Below are 26,473 nucleotides of genomic sequence, written 5' to 3'. Positions count from 1 at the left end.
GATTTTTGTGATATGTGACTCATATACTTGATGGGATCTATGTACAAGGAGAAAACATAGTGAAAAATCAATGTGCTGATAGTAGGGAAACCGTCAATGGTTTAGCTAGAACCGTCGACGGTTTGGCACCAAAATTCAGAAAAATTACATTCTGTCTAAAACCATAGATGGTTTTTCCCAATCCATCAAAGGTTTGGCTCGGGGACTCGGCGCAAGTTTTTTGAATTTTGAAAGGGGGACGTTAAGTTGATTAGAGTTAGAGGGAAACCCTCTAAGAACTTTATATATACACTATTATGTGTGTATTTTAATCGTAAGAAGATCATTGTAAGTGTCTTTTGACACCAACATGGTAAAGTACTTTACTGATTGCTCCCGTAGATGTAGGTATTGCCAAACCACGTAATTCCTTGTGTTGATATATTTGCTTTCATATACACTATGTGGGTGTATTCTATATTTGGTTTTCATTGTTTGCGGCATTGGTATTATGCTGTTCAAATACAATTTATACAACAAGTGAGAATACTTGACAAAGCAGGAAAGGTTTTTTAAAGCTTTCTAAACTCATCATCAGCCAAAGAGAGAATGAATTTGAATGGTCTTTTTGAAAAAAAGGAATGTTTTGAAAATGAGAATTCCAAGTTTTCCCATGGCTTCTTCGTCCCATGGTGCAAACACCGGCTCCCATTCACCCATATTTGTTTAAGGGAGAGCACTTGTCCCTTGCCTAGGGTTGAGAAGGGATAGGTTACAATATGGTGAAATCTCCCTGATCATCCCATCATCGGCCGAGTTAAGAAATCCCAAACTACCCTTGGAGGCACACAAAATGCATTATGAGACTATAAGCAGGTGAGGATCAATGATAGGCATACATAGGCAATTTGAACCTCATTAACAAGTTGTACGAGTAGTGTAAACACCATCAAAATATGCATAGACACTCTATGCATCTCCAAAAAGTATGTTAAAGCAATCTAAACATCATCAAAAAGTATACATAAGAAAGTTATGCATTATTATCAATCCTACTCTCATACTCACATTAAACCATATATCATTAACAATGTGTACTTTACATGTATTCAGCCCTTGACAAAAGTTAAACCCCATATGATTAAGGAATACCCACATCAAACACTAGTAAAAGTCTCAATACTATTAGACCATTTGAACAAAGAAAACCTCCTTCAAGGAATTATCAACTTTCCTATCCAAGACTTTCTTGTGCTTTCAAAGGGATCAAACTAACATCAATTAACCAAAGAAACAAAGCTAGAGGAAAAGGATTTTTCATGAACTATAAGCAAAAAATTCATGTTAGAGTATGAATACCCATATTTTCCAACCATTGATGCAATACTTTAACAAAATTTACAATAAACAACTAAGAAAGGAAACTTTCCAAGGGATTTAAATGCAATAAAGTCCACTAAATCAGCCCATAATGGGCCTGCATAGGCTAGCCTCACCCTCTACACCTTTTACCACACCAAGATTTCATAATAAAACCTTAATAATTGCGCTTAAGCTTCCTTGCGACCCCTATAACAGTTGCCATGTTTGGCTATTGCTGCCCTAAACAGCCCCCCAAAACTGAAATGTTATTGTGACTACTATTTGCAGCAACTAGTGTTGCTGCCACCACCCAAACCCTAGTCTCCTTTTCACTCAATCCATCCTCACTCCTTCACGTGGCAAGTAGAACCCAAATTGTCATCGTCCTAGGATTCATCATGCACTTGCTACACCTTAACTCATGACTGTTGCTTCTGTTTTCAGCAGTTGTTGTTTGCTGCCACAACCTTTATCTCTACCGACCAAACCTCTACCCACCCCCCCCCCCCCCAAAAAAAACCTTCTAACCGAGCTAGAACAGCTAAGGTTTCCTTGGAAACCATATCCGCCTCCTCTCTCTTATCTCCCTAGCATCCTAACAACTCAAAACAGTCTGATCATGCCTTAAATTATGGCTATTGTTGTTATTTGAAGCAACTGCTTTTGCTATAAATGGGCCCCAGTCTCCCTTAATAGTCCTTGCACATCTAGGGTTTCATTTGAAACCCTATCCACTCCTATTAAACGTTAACTCTAGCCTTATATCTGCTGAAAAATACCTAAAACATCCCCACAATAGCTGCATTCGCAACTGCTGCCTTGCACAGCAGCTACTACTACATGTGAAACCCACCTAAGATGAGCACTATGTTGCCCCCCGTCAGAAAGAAATAACAACAAACCTTAAAAACTAAATCATGACTAAATAATCTAAAAGGAAAAAAGAGGGGAACGAAGGCTCACCTTAAAATGGAACTTTGAAAGGTCGAGGATGTCGAATCTTCAAAGAAACTTAGGTTCAAACCAAACTTCCTTTGTCCCTCTTCCTCCTCTTGCTCTCTTCTCTTAGACATGAGCTTCCTCTTCCTTGTGTTCTTATGTCCAACCCCATCCTCTTTCTTTTTGTGCGTGTAGTCATGTGTCTCTCTCTCTCTCTCTCTCTCTCTCTCTCTCTCTCTCTCTCTCTCTCTATGTAACTTTATTCTCTCTCCCCCATTCTTTTCTCTCCCTTGTTCTTAGGTGTGTAAGCATACTCACCCTCCCTTGTTTCATACGCAAACTCTCCCTCAGCTCTTTTTCTTTTTCCTTTTTTTCTACATAGGCACCTCTTTTTTTTCTCTACATAAACCCCCACCCCCTCCTTTCTCCCTAGCTACCCTTCCTATTTATAGGCAAGGAGGATCTAGGGCTTCTATTAAAAAATTTGATAATGCCAAGAATGTCCCTAGAAGCAAGAATAATTACTTCCTTGCCCCTCATGGCTAATAAGAGTGATCCTGGGCCCTTGGGACCTAATAAGACTTAAATAATCTACATTGAGCCCCTTATGACCCTCGTTGAGGCCTAGAGATGCCTAAAGGAAACCAAAGAGGTTTTGAGAGGTCATATAGGCCCAAAAAGGCCCACTTAATTAGCTGCAAGGAGCCTAAAGAGGCCCTAAAAGGCCTTGAGAAACCCTAAAAGGCTCTGATCTGTAGAGAAAGCTCCCTAGAAGGGTTTAAACCTCCCTTAAGCCCAAAGACCATTGTAAAGAGGTCCCTGGTTCAAAATTGAGCATTGACACCTTTGTAGTGTAGGGATGAGCCTAGGAGAAAATTTCTTGTGTGTCTACATGTGTTTGTGTGTGTGTGTGTGAGAGAAAGAGAGAGAGAGAGAGAGAGAGAGAGAGAGAGAGAGAGAGAGATTACCAAGGATGGCAACATTGAGGGGAGGCAACGAGGGCAAGGTAAGGCTGCAACTATGAGGAGAGGCACCAACAAGGGTTGGCGAGATGAGGTGAGGCAATAATGCAACATTTAGGGCTTTTGGAAGTTCATTTTTGGGATAGATCAAGAGGGAATGGAGAAGAGGGCCAGTTATTTTAAAAATTTTTAATAATGTGCAGGTACTAACATTACCAATGCATGCCTATATTTGATAACTTATGAAAATAGACGTTGCTGTGTAGATGCTGCCAAAAACTAGTTTTTAGTTGAACTAAGGACCATAACTTTTATTTTTCGTAAGGGACTAGAACTTTTTATTCCATCTTGTGTTTCTTAGTATCTTGACCATTGGTCTAAATGGAAAAAAAGAATAAAAATGGTTGATTGGCTGGATTATTCAACCTTCACACACCGAATGGCCCATGATGAATAAGAACCAAATATATATATATATAATCGTTTGATTATCTCATAGCTTGATGAGATGCAAGGCTTGAGAGGGGAAAATGATTCGAAGCAAGGCAGCAATTGATTAAACAACATCCAAGGTTCATATTAGCTTATATTTCTTGTTTGTCTTTGTGCCCCAAGTTCACAAAAAACAGCTTATAATTAAGTAAACATGAGAGAGAAAAGAGCAGCAGGCATTTTTCTCGTCTACATCTAATTTATATGTGTATATATATACTGCAGTTCCCTTAAGATCTTCATATATCCCATAGATGCTTGACTTTTCCATTGCTCGATGGGTGCATGCATGCATGTGTTGATCTGTGCTAGGCATAAATTTCCGAGTAAATTTGAAGCAGATCTTCTCTCCATGAGCCACTAGGGTAGCCTTCTGAGTTGCTCCTTGCACTGTTCGTATTGTGAAAAGCACGTACCAGCTGTGTGGAATGACCCCGCCAGCTGGTTATGGTTGCACTCAGACTGCACCCTGGGTTGCTGCAGTACGTGGACAAGAGAGCTTGGGTCCGTGGCTGTGGGTTGACAAATTGGTGCCCATAACTGCTCAAAAACCAGCATTCGTTTTGCACGGTTTGCTGCTGAAAGTCTCCGATAATGAATTCTATATTTCTGCAATTGCACAAGACAGCTGTGTTATGATCTATCAGCCACAACAGTAAAAATAAGTAATTAGAGACCATTAAGAAATAGGATAGGATAGAAAATTTAAATGCAAGTTTATTAGTGCTTTCTCTCATGACAGATTTAGGAACTCTTAAATTGCGAAAAAATATTTTTAAAGCATCAAAAAATTGTCATATTACTTTTTCAATTTTCAATTTCAAATATGAATGTTGGAAAATGGAAAAAAAAAAGTTGACTTTTTTAGAAAACTAAAAATAGAAAATAGCAAGTACGCTTGCTCTTAAATATGAAAAAAATTAAATAATTAATTCAATTTTTGGTTTGATTCAGAGTGCAAAAAATAAAGTACAATTGAATAATATATTTTGACAGAGTCAAAATATATCCCCTACCTGCAGATGACTTTTTACTTGATCGTTGGTCAGCCCTTCAACCTGCATTACCTCCCTTATCTGCTTTGGAGTAGCAGCTGCATCCAAAAATATTTTTAAAAAATCAAAATCAAAACAAGAGTTGTAGAAGAGTCAGAGACTGCGTGAAAGATGGCACCTAAAATAAAAATAGGAAAAAATAAAAAATAGAAGAATTATGGGTCTTGTTCAGTTGAAAAAATATATATACAAATTTTTAAATAGTTACAAAATTTAAAAAAAAAAAAAAAAGCAATATAACGAGCTTTTATCTTTTGGTTGGAAAACATTTTAAAGGTCATTTTTCTAATTGTTTATTTTAGTTTGTGACCATAATTTTGTCTTACAAAGTTACTTTTCATCACTCACAAGGGCCTAACTAAACCCTTATCTTTATATTTTATAGCATGTTTCAACTAGTTGTATTCTTTCCTTTAAGATTGTTTTTAAAAAAGGTAAAGACTTATTAAAAATGCAATCAAAGCAAAACAAACTCAAGCCAGAAACTTGAGAAAAGAAGGAGGTCAATACTGCAGCAAAACCTAAAATCAGTAATCGCTTGATGACGATAACATTACAATGAACCAACCAACCTACAACACGACCAACCAATAAAGATTTTTTCTTTGGTGTTTATGGTAGTAGAGTTTAAATAATAAAATTACAAAATTACCTTTAAATAAAACTAATATAAATACACACACACACACACACACATATATATATAACCTTTTAATTTATATGTAGTTGGATCAAAATTAGAAGATGAAATTTGTTTATTTTTTTCCCACTATTGTTTTGGATACCTTCTTTAGTAAGTGTTGGCCTTAAAAGACTTAAAATCTTATTTTGATGAGAACAAACAAGAGGAACTTAACATATTTTGTTAAGTGATGATATTTTAGAATTCAAGTATGTGAACACAAGGTCAAATGCTCACAAGGATCATTCAAAACTTATGTTTCAAAGAAAGATGATCAAAAGAAGCTTAAAGAGTCAAATTATGAATTTAAAGATGATTGAATAAAGCTTGAAAAATATGAGAACATGGATGACTTGCTAAAAGCTTAAAGTATGTTGAAGCTCAAAGATAAGATGAAACCAAAGTAAGACAAAGCATGAGAGTCAAAGAAAAACAAGCATGAAGACTTAAGTGCTTTGAGTGTCAAAAGTTCTAAGAAGTCTTTATATAAGTGTTTCGTATTTAAATATCTTTGTGAAATATTTTTAAAGCTCTTCTAAGGTTAATTATGGACGTCTTAGAGACCTTATTTCAAAATCCTGAAAAAAGTTTTATAAATACTCAAAGCTAAGAGAACAAAGAAACTTTTGAAAACTAAAGTGGAAAACTGGATTTTAGTATGCCCAGTCATCTGAGGTGTACCCTCAAAAGACTGAAGGTGTACTTCAGAAGCTTGAAGTTTTACTTCAGACACCTGAAGAAATTCCTTAGAAGACTGAAGATCTATCAATTCAAACATAGAACAGACAAGACACCCTCAGAAGACTGAACCTTAAGTTCAGTCATCTGAGTTGGGACTTTAGAAGACTGAACCTTAAGTTTAGTCGTCTGAGTTGGGACTTCAAAAGTCTGAACCTCAGTTCAGTTATCTGACCCTATGTCTAGTTCAAATTTTTCCAAACATTAAGGAACATCATAAAAGTGAACCTTAAAGTTCATTCATCTGAACACCGTTAGTGGTAAAAAAAATTAAATGTTTTAAATTTAGAATAAAGGTTTCTTGAGCCCCAAAATTAATGAAAGCGCGGAAAATACTTCAAGTAAACCTGGGGATCACAAAAATGCTTTTAGAAGTCTATAAATACATGGTTTTGCACATCAAAATATACAAAGAACAAAAGAATTGAAAATTTTGTTTTTGCTGAAAGCTATCTTGCTGCTCTCTCTTGCTCACTCATTGCAAAATCTGAATTACTAAATTTCTGAGTTGCTAATCTATCCTACTCTGAGTTCCTACTACTGATATTCATTTAGAGAAGAATTTGGTGAATTCTAACGTGAGCCTCAATTGTATTTCATATTAATATTTGAATATTGAAGTGCATAGTTTTTTGAATTTGTACTAATCTGCTCTATGTGAGAGTGTTCTTGTACGCAACACTTGTTTCTTGTTTCTTGACGATTCCAAGTTGTTGGATCGTTGACCGAGTGTGGGATATCACTCGGAGAGACACTACTCTAGCCTATTGAAGGAGTGACCGAGTGTAAGGTATCACTTGGAGAGGTGCAGCTCTAGCCTACTTAAGGAGTGTTTGAGTATGGGGTATCACTTGTAAAATGTTTGTTCCGCCCAGAAAGGAACGATTTAGTGAATCCTTTGGTGGTATTGGGCAAAGGCGAGGTCGTAAGTTGGGGATAAGTTGAACCTTGTAAAAAATATGGTGTCACTCTCTTTCCCTATTCTCTTTACTTTTCCAGCATACTTATAAACTGCGTGGATGTTTTAAAGTTCATAATCATATATACTACGTAGTTTGGAAATTAAATAAACTAAAGTTTAATTTGTTTTTGGGATTGCGGAAACTGAAAGGGAGTACGTTGGTAGATCAATAATTTGCGAAAACCATAAGAGAGTACGTTGATTGGTTAACACCCAAAGACTCTTTAACTAAAAGTTTATTTAAAGTCTAAGCTTTTAGAAAGAGTGTTGATTGTGCGGCAAATTGAGAAATCAAATCCATTAACCATAGGACTTACGTAAATTCATAGGACTACAAACAAGCAAATTTCTTAAAATCTTGTAAAAGTTAAGAATTCCCAAGAAGTTGCATATTATATCTTAAGTTGGTATCTTTGGTTGTTTAATTTGTTGAAGATTAAACTTGAAGACCGGCAGCCCACCTCCATTGAAGACCGGCAGCCCACCGTTGTGGACATTGGAGATTTGCAGGCAACCTACTCCACCTACCAGCCCACCTCTATTGAAGATTTGCACCCACCATTGTTGATTGTTTGATTTCTATAATTACTATAAATAGCTGAGTTGTGTGTGAGTAAATGTGAGCAAAATGTGGTGTGTGAGAGAGATTAGCCAGTGAGCCGTGAGAGAGATTTTATTCCTCTGTAATTTATTTTCAGATTGAAACTACTGATTTGGCAATTTATCCTCACTGAGTTTCAGCCACAACCAGTGGCTGAGTGCTCCTCTCCACCCATCAGTGGTATCAGAGCGTCCAGGTACGCCGGAATTCACCAAACAGAGGTGAACAGAGAAGAAATTCAAGTTTCTTCCCAGTTTTGAAGTTGCTCCAAATATCAAATTGAGCCTACCATTGTGCAATTAAGCTCGAGACGATTCCAACGGTGAAAACCACGTCTCAAACAGACACCGGGATATCCCCCACGCGCTCCCACGCGCCTCCCACGTAAGCACCGTTCTTCCCACGCGCCGGCAAGACTCCGACGACGGCGACACGCGCCTGCACGCGTCTTCCTCGCCCGATTGGCGAGATCCTACCCGCAAAGCGACCCGCGACCCGGATCCACGACTTGCGACCCGCGTGCCAAACCCGCAACCCTGATCCGTGAACGAGATCCGACCCGCTCCCAAGCGCCGACACGCGGCGCGTCCAGAAAGCGCCACGTGGCCTAACGGAAGGGTTAACGCCGTTTAAAGGCCGTTAAATTAAACCGGTTAGTTTAAAATTCCCCAGGATTTTCCTATAGCCGGTTCAGTGATTTTTAGACCGGTTCTTGGCAAGTAAAAACCGGTTCCTAAGGTTTTTCAATCTTCTGAATTTATTGGTGCCATTAGATTTACCAAAATCAGCCCCCATTTCTCTGTTTTTTTTATATATTAAATTCGATGGCTAATGGTACTATCCAATCGGTCATTCCAAAATTGACCCGAGAGAATTATGACAACTGGTCGATTCAAATGAGAGCCCTTCTAGGTTCTCAGGATGTCATGGATATCGTTGAAGATGGGTACAGAGAAAGCCCATCAAAAGAAGCCGAAGCAGCTATGCCCGAAGCTCAAAGAACAACCTTGCGAGCCGATCGAAAGAAAGATTGCAAGGCAAAATCCATAATCTACCAAGGCCTTGATGAGGCCACGTTCGAAATCATCGCCTCCGCAAAGACATCTAAAGAAGTCTGGGACTCTCTCCATCGAACACACAAAGGTGCAGATAAAGTAAAAAAGATTCGTCTTCAGACATTGCGAGGTGAGTTCGAATCTCTAAAAATGAAGTCTACTGAATCCATTACAGACTACTATACACGATTAATGGTAGTATCAAATCAATTAAGAAGAAATGGAGAAATTCTCAATGACGAGAGAATTTGTGAAAAAATTTTGCGATCTTTAGATCCAAAATATGATTATATAGCTGTGACCCTAGAAGAAACAAAAGACTTGGAAACAATGTCTGTAGAAGAACTTGTGGGCTCACTCCAAGCCCATGAGCAAAAGTCAATAGAAGAAGTGATGATAAAGCACTGGAGCAATCTCTCCAAACGAAGTTGTCCCTCACTACAGATAGATACGACAAAGGGGGGGACGTCACAACAAGGAAGAGGGACGAGACCGAGGATCTCATGGAAGAAATTCTGGAAATTTTAACTCCAGAGAAGGTGGGAAGAGGCAAAAAGAGGCCACACTAGAGGAGGACGAAATCAACAGAGCTATGTCCCACAAGGCAGAGGACAAGGAAGAAGAGGAGGATATAATAATCGCTCAAATGTAGACAAAAGAAACATTCAATGCTACAATTGTCACAAGTATGGACACTATAGCAATGAATGTTGGGGCGACAACAAGAAAAGGTTAGCGAGGAGGCCAACCTTGCCGAAACTGATCATGCAGATGGAGAGTCATTGATTTTGATGGCACACAATGCAACTCCTCAGGACCAGAGTGTTTGGTACCTTGATTCTGGAGCCAGCAATCATATGACTGGCAGAAAGAACTTATTCTTTGAACTTAATGAGAAAGTTCAGGGGGAGATCTCTTTCGGCGATAATTCTAAAATCCCAGTCCAAGGGAGAGGAGATGTTTTGATCAAACAAAAGTCTGGAGATCATGCTTACATCTCCAACGTCTACTATGTGCCAGCCATGAAGACTAATATACTTAGTCTCGGACAGCTCGTGGAGAGAGGCTATCGAATTAGCCTCAGTGATAAGCAGATGGTGATAATAGATGCTCGAGGAAAGCTTGTTACTCGAGTTCAAATGGCAAAGAATCGAATGTTTCCGCTTGCCAGTCAACATGATACGCCAAGGTGTGTGAGCGCTATCATCAAAGACAAAGATTGGCTATGGCATCTAAGGTATGGGCATCTAAACTTTGAAAGTTTGAAACAATTGGGAAGCAAGAAGATGGTGAAGGGCTTACCCAATATTCATCATCCAAATGTGATATGTGAAAGCTGTATTTTGAGTAAGCAACATAGAAACAGCTTTGGAAAGCAAGCCGACTGGAGATCAACTATGCCGCTCCAACTAATACACACAGATGTGTGTGGTCCACTAAGACCATTTTCCAATGGACAGAATCGATACTTCCTCACCTTCATCGATGACTACAGCAGGAAGACCTGGATTTACTTCTTGAAAAGGAAGTCAGAGGTATTCAATAAGTTCAAAGAGTTCAAAGCTCTTGTGGAGAAACAAAGTGGCTACCGCATCAAGTCACTCCGATCAGACCAAGGAGGAGAGTACAAAGACAAAGCTTTCCTAGAATTCCTTAGACAGCAAGGGATTCAGAAACAGTTCACACCATCATACACTCCCCAGTTGAATGGTGTAGCTGAAAGGAAGAACCGCACAATCCTTAACATGGCTAGAAGCATGTTAAAGGATAAGAATGTGCCTAAGAGTTTTTTGGGCAGAAGCAGTGTTATGTGCAGTCTATCTGCTAAATAGGTGTCCAACGAAGAGTCTTGATACAAAGACACCATATGAAGCCTGGAGTACTCACAAGCCCAGTGTGAGTCATCTTAGGGTGTTTGGCTCCATAGCCTACGCCAAGATCCCAGAAGCAAGAAGGACAAAGCTGGATGATAAAGGAGAGAAGTGTATCCTTGTAGGATATGGCGATAGCACCATGGGATATCGACTCTACAATCCCATCAACAAGAAAGTCTTTCACAGTCGGGATGTCATCTTTGAAGAAAATGAATCCTGGAAATGGGACCAGGTTGAATGTTCCAAAGATGCGGAATTGACACTTGAAGTAGAAGAACCTACACAGACAAGAGAAGTGGCTATCGAGCCACAAATTCCTGAGCTGCAGACACCTCCACATGGTTCACCACAGAGGAATGAAGCTCCATCACCAATTGAGCGTGAAATCTCAGACATGAGACCTAGAGGAGCTCGAAATCTAGCCGACCTGTATGAAACTACAGAACCAATTGAAGAGTATGTTACTCTTTACTGTCTATTGTTAACCAGCGACCCGGTTAGCTTTAAGGAAGCTAACGAAGAAGACAAATGGAGAAAAGCGATGGATGAGGAGATTCAATCCATCGAGAAGAACAAAACTTGGGAGTTGACAAATCTCCCGAAGGGCCGCAAAACCATTGGTGTGAAATGGGTCTATAAGACCAAAAAGAATGCTCAAGGAGAAGTTCAGAGATATAAAGCAAGACTTGTCGCCAAAGGCTACAAGCAAAAAGAAGGGATTGATTATGGAGAAATCTTTGCCCCGGTTGCCAGACTCGAAACCATCAGATTACTTATTTCACTTTCAGCACAAAATGGTTGGAAAATTTACCAGCTGGACGTGAAATCAGCATTTCTGAACGGTTTTCTGGAAGAAGAGATTTATATCGATCAACCACCTGGATATGTAAAAGAAGGGCAAGAAGATAGAGTGTACAAGTTGAAGAAAGCACTCTATGGCTTGAAGCAGGCACCTCGTGCGTGGAACATGAGGATTGATGACTACTTCCAGAAGAATGGATTTGAGAAGTGTCCCTACGAGCATGCGCTATATATAAAGATGGAGACAGATGGAAGCATGCTCATAGCCTGCCTATATGTTGATGATCTGATCTTCACCGGCAACAATCCAGAGATGTTTGTCGCTTTCAAAAGGAGCATGGTCAAAGAATTCGAAATGACAGATATTGGCCAGATGGCTCATTTTCTTGGCATAGAAGTCATGCCAAGCGAGAAAGGAATTTTTATCTCCCAGAGCCACTATGCAAAAGAAATATTGAAGAAGTTTGGGATGGACAAATGCAACCCAGTGACAACTCCAGTTGAAACAGGATTGGAGTTGAGAAAGAATGAGCAAGGAGATGTTGACCCCACATATTTTAAGAGTCTGGTTGGAAGCTTGAGGTATTTGACGTGCACCAGACCAGATATACTCTACGGAGTTGGACTTGTCAGCAGGTACATGGAGACTCCTGACCAGTCCCACCTGAATGCAGCGAAAAGAATACTCCGATATGTCAAAGGTACCATCACCGATGGTATGTTTCATTCATCAAGAGGTAATTGCAGACTTATTGGCTATTCAGATAGCGATTGGGGAAGAGATCTTGATGAAAGAAAAAGCACAACTGGATTCACATTTTTCATGGGAGATACAGCGTTTACATGGTCTTCAAAGAAGCAACCCATCGTAACGTTGTCATCATGTGAAGCTGAGTATGTTGCTGCAAGCTCGGCTGTTTGTCATGGTATATGGATTAGGAATGTACTGAAGTATCTGGGATTTCTTGAAGGTAACCCCACAGAAGTTACAATCGACAACCGATCAGCGATTGCACTTGCGAAAATCCAGTTTACCATGAAAGAAGTAAAACATATTGATACTCGATATCATTTTATCAGGGAGCATGTCAAAAATAAAGAAGTGGAATTGATATCTTGCAGAACGTATGATCAGATTGCTGACATTTTCACAAAACCACTCAGACATGATATTTTTGCAAGACTGAAGACAATGCTCGGAATGACAAAATTAGGAGAGTCAAGTTTAAGGGGGGATGTTGAAGATTAAACTTGAAGACCGGCAGCCCACCTCCATTGAAGACCGGCAGCCCACCGTTGTGGACATTGGAGATTTGCAGGCAACCTACTCCACCTACCAGCCCACCTCTATTGAAGATTTGCACCCACCATTGTTGATTGTTTGATTTCTATAATTACTATAAATAGCTGAGTTGTGTGTGAGTAAATGTGAGCAAAATGTGGTGTGTGAGAGAGATTAGCCAGTGAGCCGTGAGAGAGATTTTATTCCTCTGTAATTTATTTTCAGATTGAAACTACTGATTTGGCAATTTATCCTCACTGAGTTTCAGCCACAACCAGTGGCTGAGTGCTCCTCTCCACCCATCATAATTTAAAGTTGTTGATTGATTGTTTAAAGTTTCAATTACTTGTGTTAAGTTTTGTATTGTGGATTGAATAAGAAACTAAGTTCTTTGATGTGATTGCTAAATCAACAAGAAGTCAAAGAATTCATAGAAAAAAATTAAGAGAAATTTTTAATAATCCAATTCACCCCCCTCTCTTGGGACAACTCTTTAACTTTCAATTGGTATTAGAACGAGGTTATAACAAATCCTAATAAGTAATTATATAAAGATTTAAATGACACATATAGGAGTAGCTCCCTTTGGAGAGGGTCAATCCTTAACTAGGTCACCCATCTTTTTGTGGTTTAAATTATACATTTTGGAAACAGAAGATGAGAATCTACCTTCAAACCATAGATTGGAAAGCATGAAAATTTGTCACACATGGTGACTTAATTCCTACCAACCATGTAGATGGAAAAGAAATATCCAAAGAAGAAGAAGAGATGACTGACAATGACTATAAGATGTTTCAAGTAAATTCAAGTGCTATGAATGCATTATATCGTGCTTTTAACACAAACAAGTTTAATAGGGTCATGACTTGCAAATCAACCAAGGAAATATGAGATGAGCTAGAAGTTACCTATGAAAGAACCAGTGATGTTAGAGATAGTAGAATAGACATACTCACAAGCGAGTATGAAGCTTTCAAGATGAACCCGGATGAAACTATAACAAGTATGTAAACAAGGTTCACATATATTATAAACTCCCTCAATGCTTTAGGAAAAAACATATTCAACCTATGAGATGATATGAAAAATACTTAGAGGACATCCTCCAAACATGGAGGATTTAAAGTTGCATATTATATCTTAGAGGACATCCGGAAAATTCATAGGGATGCAAACAAGAAAATTTCTTGAAATCTTGTAAAAGCTAAAAATTACCAAGAAGTTGCATATTATATTTTAAATTGGTATCTTTGGTTGTTTAATTTAAAGTTGTTGATTGATTGTTTAAAGTTTTGATTACTTGTGTTAAGTTTTGGATTGTGGATTGAATAAGAAACTAAATTCTTTGCTGTGATTGTTAAATCAACAAGAAGTCAAAGAATTCATAAAAATAATTAAAAGAAAATTTTAATAATCCAATTCACTCCCCTCTTGGGACAACTTCTTAACTTTCAGTAAGAAAATAAATAGCATTCAATTTAATTTGAAATATACAATCCAACCCATATCTTGAACGTACATAAACCAGTGTTTTGGACCTTGCAATCATGCAGGTCTAATTTAATGTAGGGTTCACTCTGCGTCTATCTCGAGACCTGTACATACTCTTAAATACTAGATATAATAGTTAGACTTTTTCTAAATATTATAGGTGAACTTACGAGTTTAAAACATAAATAATAATAAATAAAAAACTTTAAGATAAGCACTAGTTAGGTGAGGCATAAGCTCATCCATACTTTTGAACACTAATAGCATTAAGTTTCGTTTATTAGATAATAATGTATTAAGCTGAACCATTCTAAACAATTACCTAATTTTGGTTATCGATTTTTAGACAATATCAATAAACCCCCCCTCATCTAAACTGAACTATTAAATTCAATTTAATTTTGAAGTACTAGCTACAAAGTAATATTTTTCTTTCATAATAATCAGCAGATGGTGCAAATTTTTATATATATTCCTATTAAAATTTATTATCAATTATTAAAGCATACAATTGATTTTTATTGATTTAAATGTTAAAAAATATATTATTGTATATTTAATAAATTTTATATATTTATAAAATAAACGGTTAGCTAAGTATTGTTTTTCAAGGGATCAAATCAGAATTTGAAAAAAAAAAACATAACTGAAAAATTCAAAATTTTGAAGGGAACCGAAAAAAATAGTTAATGAATTTTTTGGTTCAATTTGATTTTATTTTGCTTTTGATTTGATTTTATCCTTCACCTACATCTAATGTACTGGTATGATAATCATGGAATGGAATGGAATAAATCTGTTGGTATTTAATCAATCTTTTTTTTTAGATGCTAACATTATTTCTTGGTGCCAATTTCCAAGTATGGGGGATAGGGGTTTGAGTTCTAAATTGAAATTACCTTCGGGTGCCACGTGAACACATTCAATGCGGCAAAAGCGAGCATGCACTACTCCGGCGTCCAGCATCTTCTGTGGCTCTTCCAACTTGCCCCTCTTCATGGCTTCCTTCTCCGCCCATACATGCGCATTCTACTCTCCGGCCCTGTCCACGTGTTTGTGGCCGGAATATATTTAATAGACTTTTGCTCTCATCTCGTCCGACGTTTGGCCTGCCCCAGGTCCACTCAGTACTGGGTGGGTCGACGGAGTAATCCCACGGCGCCATGTCGTCGGAGTTAGCATGCAGCCCGGCTGCCGGAGCCAGGCCACACTGCCTTGCAGTCCCTTATTGGTGTTATCTCTCCCTTCGCCTTGGGTCAAAATGCTACTATCGGAAACCTTTAAGTTTGCCGTCGGAGTGCAATATTGACTATTCTGTGTCCATTTCCCACTTAATGCATGGCCTGATCAGGTTTGAAGTTGCACGCCTGGCAGGTACGTAGATTCCAACACAGTTTTTAATTATTTAGATTCTTGATTATCTTATATTATTTTACAACATATTTATTAGTGAAAAAAAATACCGGAGTTTATGCATTCACGTCGTATTAACACAACGAACGGAAACGTGAATGCATAACCCTTTTTCAGTTATTTATTTTTCAATATAATTTTTTTTAATAATATTAGAATCAAGAACTAAATAATTAAACTGTGTTTGTGATATGTACCTGCATGTCGTGCACACTTCAACACTTGATCAGCCTGTCATTAGTGGGGACATGACAACAAAATTATTCATGATGCCATCCGCTGCAAATTAAGGTTTCCTGATAGTCACATTGTTGACCCAAGGGCGAAGGGAGAGATACAATAAGGAACTGCATGAGGTTGGCCATGGCTCCGGACCGCCGCTGATTTCTAACTCCGACGACAATGGCTCCCGGTGATTACACCCGCCGTCGAACCACCCCCTCCCCCCCAGTGACCTGGACCTGGGTGCAGGCCAAGTCGACGAGATGAGAGCAAAGTCATTCTATTTATTCCGGCCACAAACAGCGTTGGACATGCCGGAGTAGAATGACAATATTGGGCGGCAAGGAAGCCTTTTGAGGAGGCAATTGGAAGGAGCTCTACAGAAGATGCTGGACGCCGGAGTTGGCATGCTCGCTTTTGTGCATGCTTTGAAGATCCACGGTGGCCCCATCGCGGTAATTTTTCAACTTAGACCTCAACCCCTATCCAAACTTGGAATGGAACCAAAAATATTGTTCAGCTCAAAAATATGATTAAATACCAACCAGATTCATTCCATTCCATTCCATTCCGTATCAATACCTATCATTTTAGTGAGTAGGGTGAAAAAAATCAAATCAAAATGCCAAAACTAATCAAAGTGAACCAAAAAAATCATTAACTATTTTTTTCGTTTCCCTTCAAAATTTTTATATAATTTTTCATGTTAGTGTTTGCCAAATTCTGATTTATCCCTTGAAAAACAATACTTTAAGCTAACCTGTTATAAATATATAAAATTTATAATATATATCCAATAACTATCATTTAATCATTTAAATCAATAAAATAATTGTATTGGCTTTAATATTGGAACTTAAATTTTAATAATGAACTATATATTAAAAATTTGTCGCTACATATGCTGACATTATTATGAAAGAAAAATATTTCTTTGTAGCTAGTACTTCAAATTTAAATTGAATTTAATAGTTCAGTTTAGATGATTTGGATTGGTCTAAAAATCTATTAACCAAATTTAGTTAAATTGTTTAGAATGGTTTCAGCTTCAATTCTATTATCGAAGAACTGAACTTCCAATTCTAGTAGTGTTTTTCAAATTATGGATGACTGATGTCCTCACCTAACTAGGTCTTAGCTAAATGGTTTTCTTTATTTATTTATTTATTTTTAACTTCGTAAGTTCACATAATAATAATTTAAAAGGGTCCTACTATCATATCTAGTATTTAAGAGTAATCGTACCGGTCTCATTCGACGCAAGAGTAACCCTACATTAAATTTAGACCCTGCATGATGTGCGTCAACACTGTTTATAGTACGTTCAGATAGGGTTGGATTGTATATGTGCAAATTAAATTGAATGCTATTCTATTTTCTTACTGAAAGTTTCAGAGTTGTCCTCAAAGGGAGTGGTACTTTGCATTTATTAAAATTTTTTCTTTTAACTATTTTTATTTTTATGAATCTTGACTTCTTTGTTGATTTAACAATCACACAAAGAATTTATTTTTCTTATTCAATCCACAATCCAACTTAACACAAGTAATCAAAAACTTTTAACACTCAATCAACAACTTTACATTAAACAACCAAAGATACCAATTTAAAATATAATATGCACTTACTTGGTAATTTTTAGTCTTTTACAAGATTTCAAGACATTTTCTGTATTGAATCCCTATGAATTTCCGATGTCTCTAAGATAAATATGCAACTTAAATACCTCCATTTTTGGAGATGTCCTCGATGGGGATATACTCATTGTGCACAGCCAAGAGACCTTTAGTTTATTCCTTAACGTGAGTATAGATCTGTATATAGACAGAGAGAGAAAAATGGAAAGCATGAAGGGGCAGGGAGAGACATGGGTGGAGGAGGAGCGATGAGGGCAAGGTAAGGCTGCACTAGAGGAAGAGGCACCACTGGTTGCGGATGAGGAGGAGCAATAATGCAGAACATTGTGGGCTTTTGAAAAGTTCATTTTTGGGATAGATCAAGAGGGAATGGAGACGAGGCGCAGTTATTTTTTAAAAATTTTAATATGTGCGGTACTAACATTACCATGCATGATGGTGCCTATATTTGGATCACTTTGAAAGCTATACGTTGCTGTGTGGTAGATGCCTGGCCATAAACCTAGTTTTTAGTTGAACGATGACCATAACTTTTTTTTTCGTAAGGGACTAAACTTTTATTCCATCTGTTGTATTCTTCGTATCTTGACCATTGGTCAAATGAAAAAAAGAATAAAAATGGTTGATTGGCTGGATTTTATTCAACCTTCACACACAACCGAATGGCTCATGATGAAAAGAAACAATATAATATTTAAGCGTTTGATTATCTCATAGCGTGATGAGATGCAAGGCTTGAGAGGGGAAAATTTTGAAAATTTTTTTTCCGAACAAGCAGCACTTGATTAAAACAACAAATCCAAGGGTTCATATTAGCTTATATTCTTGTTTGTTCTTTGTGCCCCAAGTTCACAAAACCACTTATAATAAGTAAAACATGAGAGAGAAACAGAGCAAGCACAGCAGGCATTTTTCTCGTCTACATCTAATTTATATGTGTATATAATATACTGCAGTTTCCCATTATGAGATCGTCATATATGTCCCATAGAGGTGCTGGACTTTTTTTGTTTTCCATTGCTCGAGGGGTGGCATGCATGCATGTGTGGATCTGGGCTAAAGGCCATAAATTTTCCTCCGAGTAAAATTTGAAGCAGATCTTTCTTCCTCTCCATGACCCACTAGGGTAGCCGTCGAGTTGCGCCTTGCCCTGTTCGTATTGTGAAAAGCCGTACCAGCTGTGTGCATGACCGCCCCCCCCCCCCCAGCGGTTATATGGTTGCCCACTCAGACTGCACACTCCTGGATTCTGGCCGTACGTGGACAAGAAGCTTGGTCGTGGCTGTGGTTGACAAATTGGTGCCCCACAACTGCTCAACAAACCAGCATTCCCGTTTTGCACGTTTGCTGCGAAATCTCCGAAGAATTCTATATTCTTTTCTTTTCTGCAATTGCACAAGACAAAGCTGTGGTTATGATCTAAGCAGCCACAAACAGTAAAAATAATAATTAAGACCATTAAGGAAATAGGATAGGATAGAAAATTAAAATGCAAGTTTACTTAGTCTTTCTCTCATGACAAGATTTAAGACTCTTAAATTGCGAAAAAATATTTTTTAAATCTCAAAAAAATTGGTCATATTACTTTTTCAATTTTCAATTTCAAATATGAATGTTGGAAAATGGAAAAAAAAAAAGTTGACTTTTTTTAGAAACTAAATAGAAAATAGCAAGTACGCTTGCTCTTACTATGAAAAATTAAATAATTAATTCAATTTTTGGTGTGATTTCCGATCAAAAATAAAGTACAATTGAATAAATATATTTTGACACAACAAGTCAAAATATATCCCTACCGTGCAGAGACTTTTTACTTGTCGTTGGTCAGCCCTTCAACCTGCTTCCTCCCTTATCTGCTCTGGAGTACACTGCATCCAATCTATTTTAAAAAATCACCATCAAACAGAGTTTGTATAAGATTCAGACTGCGTGAAAGATGGCACCTAAAATAAAAATAGTAAAAAATAAAAAATAGAAGAATTATGGGTCTTGTTCATTTGAAAAAATATATATAAAAATTTTTAAATAGTTACAAAATTTAAAAAAAAAAAAAAAAGCAATATAACTAGATTTTATATTTTGGTTGGAAAACATTTTAAAGGTCATTTTTCTAATTGTTTATTTTAGTTTGTGACCATAATTTTGTCTTACAAAGTTACTTTTCATCACTCACAAGGGCCTAACTAAACCCTTATCTTTATATTTTATAGCATGTTTCAGCTAGTTGCATTCTTTCCTTTAAGATTGTTTTTAAAAAAGGTAAAGACTTATTAAAAATGCAATCAAAGCAAAACAAACTCAAGCCAGAAACTTGAGAAAAGAAGGAGGTCAATACTGCAGCAAAACCTAAAATCAGTAATCGCTTGATGACGATAACATTACAATGAACCAACCAACCTACAACACGACCAACCAATAAAGATTTTTTCTTTGGTGTTTATGGTAGTAGAGTTTAAATAATAAAATTACAAAATTACCTTTAAATAAAACTAATATAAATACACACACACACACACACACACACACACATATATATATAACCTTTTAATTTATATGTAGTTGGATCAAAATTAGAAGATGAAATTTGTTTATTTTTTTCCCACTATTGTTTTGGATACCTTCTTTAGTAAGTGTTGGCCTTAAAAGACTTAAAATCTTATTTTGATGAGAACAAACAAGAGGAACTTAACATATTTTGTTAAGTGATGATATTTTAGAATTCAAGTATGTGAACACAAGGTCAAATGCTCACAAGGATCATTCAAAACTTATGTTTCAAAGAAAGATGATCAAAAGAAGCTTAAAGAGTCAAATTATGAATTTAAAGATGATTGAATAAAGCTTGAAAAATATGAGAACATGGATGACTTGCTAAAAGCTTAAAGTATGTTGAAGCTCAAAGATAAGATGAAACCAAAATAAGACAAAGCATGAGAGTCAAAGAAAAACAAGCATGAAGACTTAAGTGCTTTGAGTGTCAAAAGTTCTAAGAAGTCTTTATATAAGTGTTTCGTATTTAAATATCTTTGTGAAATATTTTTAAAGCTCTTCTAGGGTTAATTATGGACGTCTTAGAGACCTTATTTCAAAATCCTGAAAAAAGTTTTATAAATACTCAAAGCTAAGAGAACAAAGAAACTTTTGAAAACTAAAGTGGAGAACTGGATTTTAGTATGCCCAGTCATCTGAGGTGTACCCTCAAAAGACTGAAGGTGTACTTCAGAAGCTTGAAGTTTTACTTCAGACACCTGAAGAAATTCCTTAGAAGACTGAAGATCTATCAATTCAAACATAGAACAGACAGGACACCCTCAGAAGACTGAACCTTAAGTTCAGTCATCTGAGTTGGGACTTCAGAAGACTGAACCTTAAGTTTAATCATTTGAGTTGGGACTTCAGAAGTTTGAGCCTCAGTTCAGTTATCTGACCCTATGTCTAGTTCAAATTTTTCCAAACATTAAGGAACATCATAAGAGTGAACCTGAAAGTTCAGTCATCTGAACACCGTTAATGGTAAAAAAAATTAAATGTTTTAAATTTAGAATAAAGGTTTCTTGAACCCCAAAATTAATGAAAGCGCGGAAAATACTTCAAGTAAACCTGGGGATCACAAAAACACTTTTAGAAGTCTATAAATACATGGTTTTGCACATCAAAATATACAAAGAACAAAAGAATTGAAAATTTTGTTTTCGCTGAAAGCTATCTTGCTGCTCTTTCTTGCTCACTCATTGCAAAATCTGAATTACTAAATTTCTGAGTTGCTAATCTATCCTACTCTGAGTTCCTACTACTGATATTCATTTAGAGAAGAATTTGGTGAATTCTAACTTGAGCTTCAATTGTATTTCATATTAATATTTGAATATTGAAATGCATAGTTTTTTGAATTTGTACTAATCTGCTCTATGTGAGAGTGTTCTTGTACGCAACACTTGTTTCTTGTTTCTTGACGATTCCAAGTTGTTGGATCGTTGACCGAGTGTGGGATATCACTCGGAGAGACACTACTCTAGCCTATTGAAGGAGTGACCGAGTGTGGGGTATCACTTGGAGAGGTGCAACTCTAGCCTACTTAAGGAGTGTTTGAGTATGGGGTATCGCTTGTAAAATGTTTGTTCCGCCCAGAAAGGAACGATTTAGTGAATCCTTTGGTGGTATTGGGCAAAGGAGAGGTCGTAGGTCGGGGATAAGTTGAACCTTGTAAAAAACATGGTGTCACTCTCTTTCCCTATTCTCTTTACTTTTCCAGCATACTTATAAACTGCGTGGATCTTTTAAAGTTCATAATCATATATACTACGTAGTTTGAAAATTAAATAAACTAAAGTTTAATTTGTTTTTGGGATTGTGGAAACCGAAAGGGAGTACGTTGGTAGATCAATAATTTGCGAAAACCATAAGAGAGTATGTTGATTGGTTAACACCCAAAGACTCTTTAACTAAAAGTTTATTTAAAGTCTAAGCTTTTAGAAAGAGTGTTGATTGTGCGGCAAATTGAGAAATCAAATCCATTAACCATAGGACTTACGTAAATTCATAGGACCACAAACAAGCAAATTTCTTGAAATCTTGTAAAAGTTAAGAATTCCCAAGAAGTTGCATATTATATCTTAAGTTGGTATCTTTGGTTGTTTAATTTAAAGTTGTTGATTGATTGTTTAAAGTTTTGATTACTTGTGTTAAGTTTTGTATTGTGGATTGAATAAGAAACTAAGTTCTTTGCTGTGATTGCTAAATCAACAAGAAGTCAAAGAATTCATAGAAAAAAATTAAGAGAAATTTTTAATAATCCAATTCACCGCCCTCTCTTGGGACAACTCTTTAACTTTCAATTGGTATTAGAACGGGGTTATAACAAATCCTAATAAGTAATTATATAAAGATTTAAATGACACATATAGGAGTAGCTCCCTTTGGAGAGGGTCAATCCTCAACTAGGTCACCCATCTTTTTGTGGTTTAAATTATACATTTTGGAAATAGAAGATGAGAATTTACCTTCAAACCATAGATTGGAAAGCATGAAAATTTGTCACACATGGTGACTTAATTCCTACCAACCATGTAGATGGAAAAGAAATATCCAAAGAAGAAAAAGAGATGACTGACAATGACTATAAGATGCTTCAAGTAAATTCAAGTACTATGAATGCATTATATTGTGCTTTTAACACAAACAAGTTTAATAGGGTCATGACTTGCAAATCAACCAAGGAAATATGAGACAAGTTAGAAGTTACCTATGAAAGAACCAGTGATGTTAGAGATAGTAGAATAGACATACTCACAAGCGAGTATGAAGCTTTCAAGATGAACCCAAATGAAACTATAACAAGTATGTAGACAAGGTTCACATATATTATAAACTCCCTCAATGCTTTAGGAAAAAACATATTCAACCTATGAGATGATCTGAAAAATACTTAGAGGACATCCTCCAAACATGGAGGATTTAAAGTTGCATATTATATCTTTAGAGGACATCCGAAAAATTCATAGGGATGCAAATAAGAAAATTTCTTGAAAACTTGTAAAAGCTAAAAATTACCAAGAAGTTGCGTATTATATTTTAAATTGGTATCTTTGGTTGTTTAATTTAAAGTTGTTGATTGATTGTTTAAAGTTTTGATTACTTGTGTTAAGTTTTGGATTGTGGATTGAATAAGAAACTAAATTCTTTGCTGTGATTGTTAAATCAACAAGAAGTCAAAGAATTCATAAAAATAATTAAAAGAAAATTTTAATAATCCAATTCACCCCCCTCTTGGGACAACTTCTTAACTTTCAGTAAGAAAATAAATAGCATTCAATTTAATTTGAAATATACAATCCAACCCATATCTTGAACGTACATAAACAAGTGTTGACCTTGCAATCATGCAGGTCTTAATTTAATGTAGGGTTCACTCTTGCATTTACTCGAGACCTATACATACTCTTAAATACTAGATATATAGTTAGGACCTTTCTAAATATTATATGTGAACTTACGAAGTTAAAAATAAATAAATAAATAAATAAACATTTAAGATAAGTACTAATTAGGTGAGGACATAAGCTCATCCATACTTTTGAAACACTAATAGAATTGAAGTTTCAGTTTATTAGATAATATGAATTGAAGCTGAACCATTCTAAACAATTAACCTAAATTTGGTTAATCGATTTTTAGACCAATATCCAATAATCATCTAAACTGAACTATTAAATTCAATTTAAATTTTGAAGTACTAGCTACAAAGTAAATATTTTTCTTTCATAATAATCAGCATATGTGCAAATTTTTAATATATATTCATTATTAAAATTTAAGTATCAATATTAAAGCAATACAATTATTTTATTGATTTAAATGATTAAAATTATATATAATGTTATATTTATAAATTTTATATATTTATAACAGGTTAGCTAAGTATTGTTTTTCAAGGGATCAAATCAGAAATGAAACAATAACTGAAAAATTAAAAATTTTGAAGGGAACCGAAAAAAATAGTTAATGAATTTTTTGGTTCAATTTGATTTAGTTTTGCATTTTGATTTGATTTTTCTCACCTACACCTAATGTATGGTATGATAAGAATGGAATGGAATAGAATCTGTTGGTATTTAATCATATTTTTAGATGCTGAACATTATTTTTGGTTCCATTCCAAGTTTGATAGGGGTTGAGTTCTAAGTTGAAATTACCTTCGGGGCCACCGTGGATCTTCAAAGCATGCACAAAGCGAGCATGCAACTCCGGCGTCCAGCATCTTCTGTGGCTCTTCCAACTTGCCTCCTTCAATGGCTTCCTTCGCCGCCCAATACTGCCCATTCTACTCCGGCCATGTCCAACGCTGTTTGTGGCCGGAATAATATTAATGACTTTGCTCTCATCTCGTCCGACGTTGGCCTGCCGCAGGTCCAGGTGCTGGGGGTTCGACGGAGTAATCACCGGCGCCATCGTCGTCGGAGTTAGAAATGCAGCCCGGCTGACCGGAGCCATGGCCAACCTGATGCAGCCCTTATTGTTATCTCTCCCTTCGCCTTGGGTCAAAATGCTGGCTACCGGAAACCTTAAGTTTGCCGCGGATGGCATATTGAATAATTTCTGTTGTCCATTTCCCCACTTAATGCATGGCTGATCAGTGTTTGAAGTTGCACGCTGCAGGTACGTATATCACAAACACCGTTTAATTATTTATATTCTTGATTATATATATTATTTAAAAAATAATATATTATTGAAAGAAAAAAAAAAAAAACTGAGTTATGCATTCACGTCGTAGATATCTACTCTATAATTGGTGATCTTATCCATTATTCTTAACACTAATATTTTTTTTCTTGCTTTCTCCCACGCTTCTGTTTGTTTTCTTAACTCGTTCTTATTTATCTCTTTGTTAATTATTTGTACTCATTTGGATTGACTCTTAATAGTAACGTACCTGTGAAAGCTGGACACTTGAATTGTGCGTGTTATTGCTGGAAATGTTCCGCATGGGAGGAGAAGAGCTGATCCACTGGGTCTTATCTGCGCATGTGCCCTCATTTGTTTGCATCGTCGCTCTCAGTTGATCATCCCGTGAAGAACCTCTATTTCCCTTCAATAGGAAAAGCTGCGTCACCTCAGATTGTTTAGATTCCGAAATTATGTCATTCTTCTTCTTCTTCATCTCCTCCATTCTACATGCTTTCACAGCTACAAACCAAAACAAATATAAACTAATCATATCCAAACAAGAGAGAAAAAAAAATGCAAACCTGGCTATTACTTAAAACATCAACAACAAATCAAAAGCTCATGAAGATTGAACGATATATATACCATCTTTGAGGAGTAGGATGTGCACCAGCTCACCATCACGGGGTTGCATGCTACTCATATCGTTCTCTAACCTTTGAACGTAATTTTCTAGTAATGGCAGCCTCTCTGAGGCACCTTCAATGGTTGAAAGGAAGTTCCAGAAGTTGCTCATATTTAGACGGTCCATCTCTCTCTCTCTCTCTCTCTCTCTCTCTCTCTGTGAGTGTTTGTGTGTGTGTGTGTGTGTTCTTGGGTGTAATATAAACAGTACAGAGGGATCAAATTCTAATAATCTCTCTCTCTCTCTCTCTCTCTCTCTGCCTGTGTTTATGTGTGTAGTGTGCATTTTAATATAGACAGTAATAAAGGGATCCCTCAAAACTCAAAAAATTGGAAAAGGGTTATTTGCCAAAAATGAGAAATGAAAAAAGACACAGTTAAGCTCCTAAAAATTTGGTTAATTACTAATCAGGTCTTTGCTTAGTGGTTTGGGGAAACAAAGTACTTTTATCAAAATTTGATTACTTGTTTAAGTCTAAAAAAATTAATATGCTTTTATGATATGATGTAAAAAAATAAGACTATCGATTTTAAATTTTTAATTTTCCTTTGAATTGTATCGTAGATTCAGCAACAAACCCCATATCATTCATTTAATTAATCCAGTTGTCATTCATGAGTTTCTTAAATTCATTTATGTCCTGTTGGATTATGGCATGCATCATAATGACAGTGATAAAGAAAATAAATATATAATAAATTAATAAATAAATTCTAAATTTTTTTTGTACATTATTAATCTTTAGTTTTTTGTTAATTTATAATCTTAGAACAAGTTTTTATTTTTAGAATATATTATTTGATAAAAGAAACAATGGAAAAAGAATTTCTTCCTTATTTTTCTTTTCTTGTTCTCAAATAAAATATTTGAGTCAAATGAAACCCAGACCCATACATAATTTATTATCAAATTATTTATTTGGTAAGGTTTGGTCAACTTGAACTCTAAATAAGATATTATTTAATTGAATTCATTAAATTTTACTAGGAAAATATTTATCGGTAAATAGTCATATTTTTCATAACTTTGTCACATAATTTACTTTTCTTCAAAAATTAAATTATCTAACTAT

General features: G+C 36.1%; 1 protein-coding gene across 1 annotated transcript; it reads right to left on the bottom strand.

Moving 5' to 3' along the window:
• Positions 1-3,840: 3,840 nt before the first annotated feature.
• LOC131160627 (uncharacterized) lies at positions 3,841-25,584 on the bottom strand. Its single transcript, XM_058116477.1, has 5 exons — positions 25,362-25,584; positions 24,982-25,235; positions 24,242-24,698; positions 4,751-4,827; positions 3,841-4,343 (listed from the first exon to the last, which is right to left on the bottom strand). The coding sequence occupies exons 1-5, from the start codon at positions 25,525-25,527 to the stop codon at positions 4,095-4,097; spliced, it is 1,203 nt and encodes a 400-aa protein (XP_057972460.1). The 5' UTR covers positions 25,528-25,584; the 3' UTR covers positions 3,841-4,094.
• Between the last annotated feature and the right edge of the window lie 889 nt (positions 25,585-26,473).

This window comes from Malania oleifera, chromosome 1 (assembly GCF_029873635.1).
Source record: "Malania oleifera isolate guangnan ecotype guangnan chromosome 1, ASM2987363v1, whole genome shotgun sequence".
Classification (NCBI taxonomy): domain Eukaryota; kingdom Viridiplantae; phylum Streptophyta; class Magnoliopsida; order Santalales; family Ximeniaceae; genus Malania; species Malania oleifera.
The sequence above is the reverse complement of the archived record's forward strand: the minus strand, read 5'-3'. Positions and strand labels throughout refer to the sequence as shown.

Excerpts from the sequence above, each read along its gene's own strand:
- LOC131160627 (XM_058116477.1), bottom strand. The coding sequence starts at position 25,527 with ATGGACCGTCTAAATATGAGCAACTTCTGGAACTTCCTTTCAACCATT. Across the intron at positions 4,828-24,241 it reads GATCCACGGTGGCCCCGAAG|CTGCTACTCCAAAGCAGATA; the intron begins GTAATTTCAACT and ends TTTTGGATGCAG. Across the intron at positions 4,344-4,750 it reads AAGTAAAAAGTCATCTGCAG|AAATATAGAATTCATTATCG; the intron begins GTAGGGGATATA and ends GTGCAATTGCAG.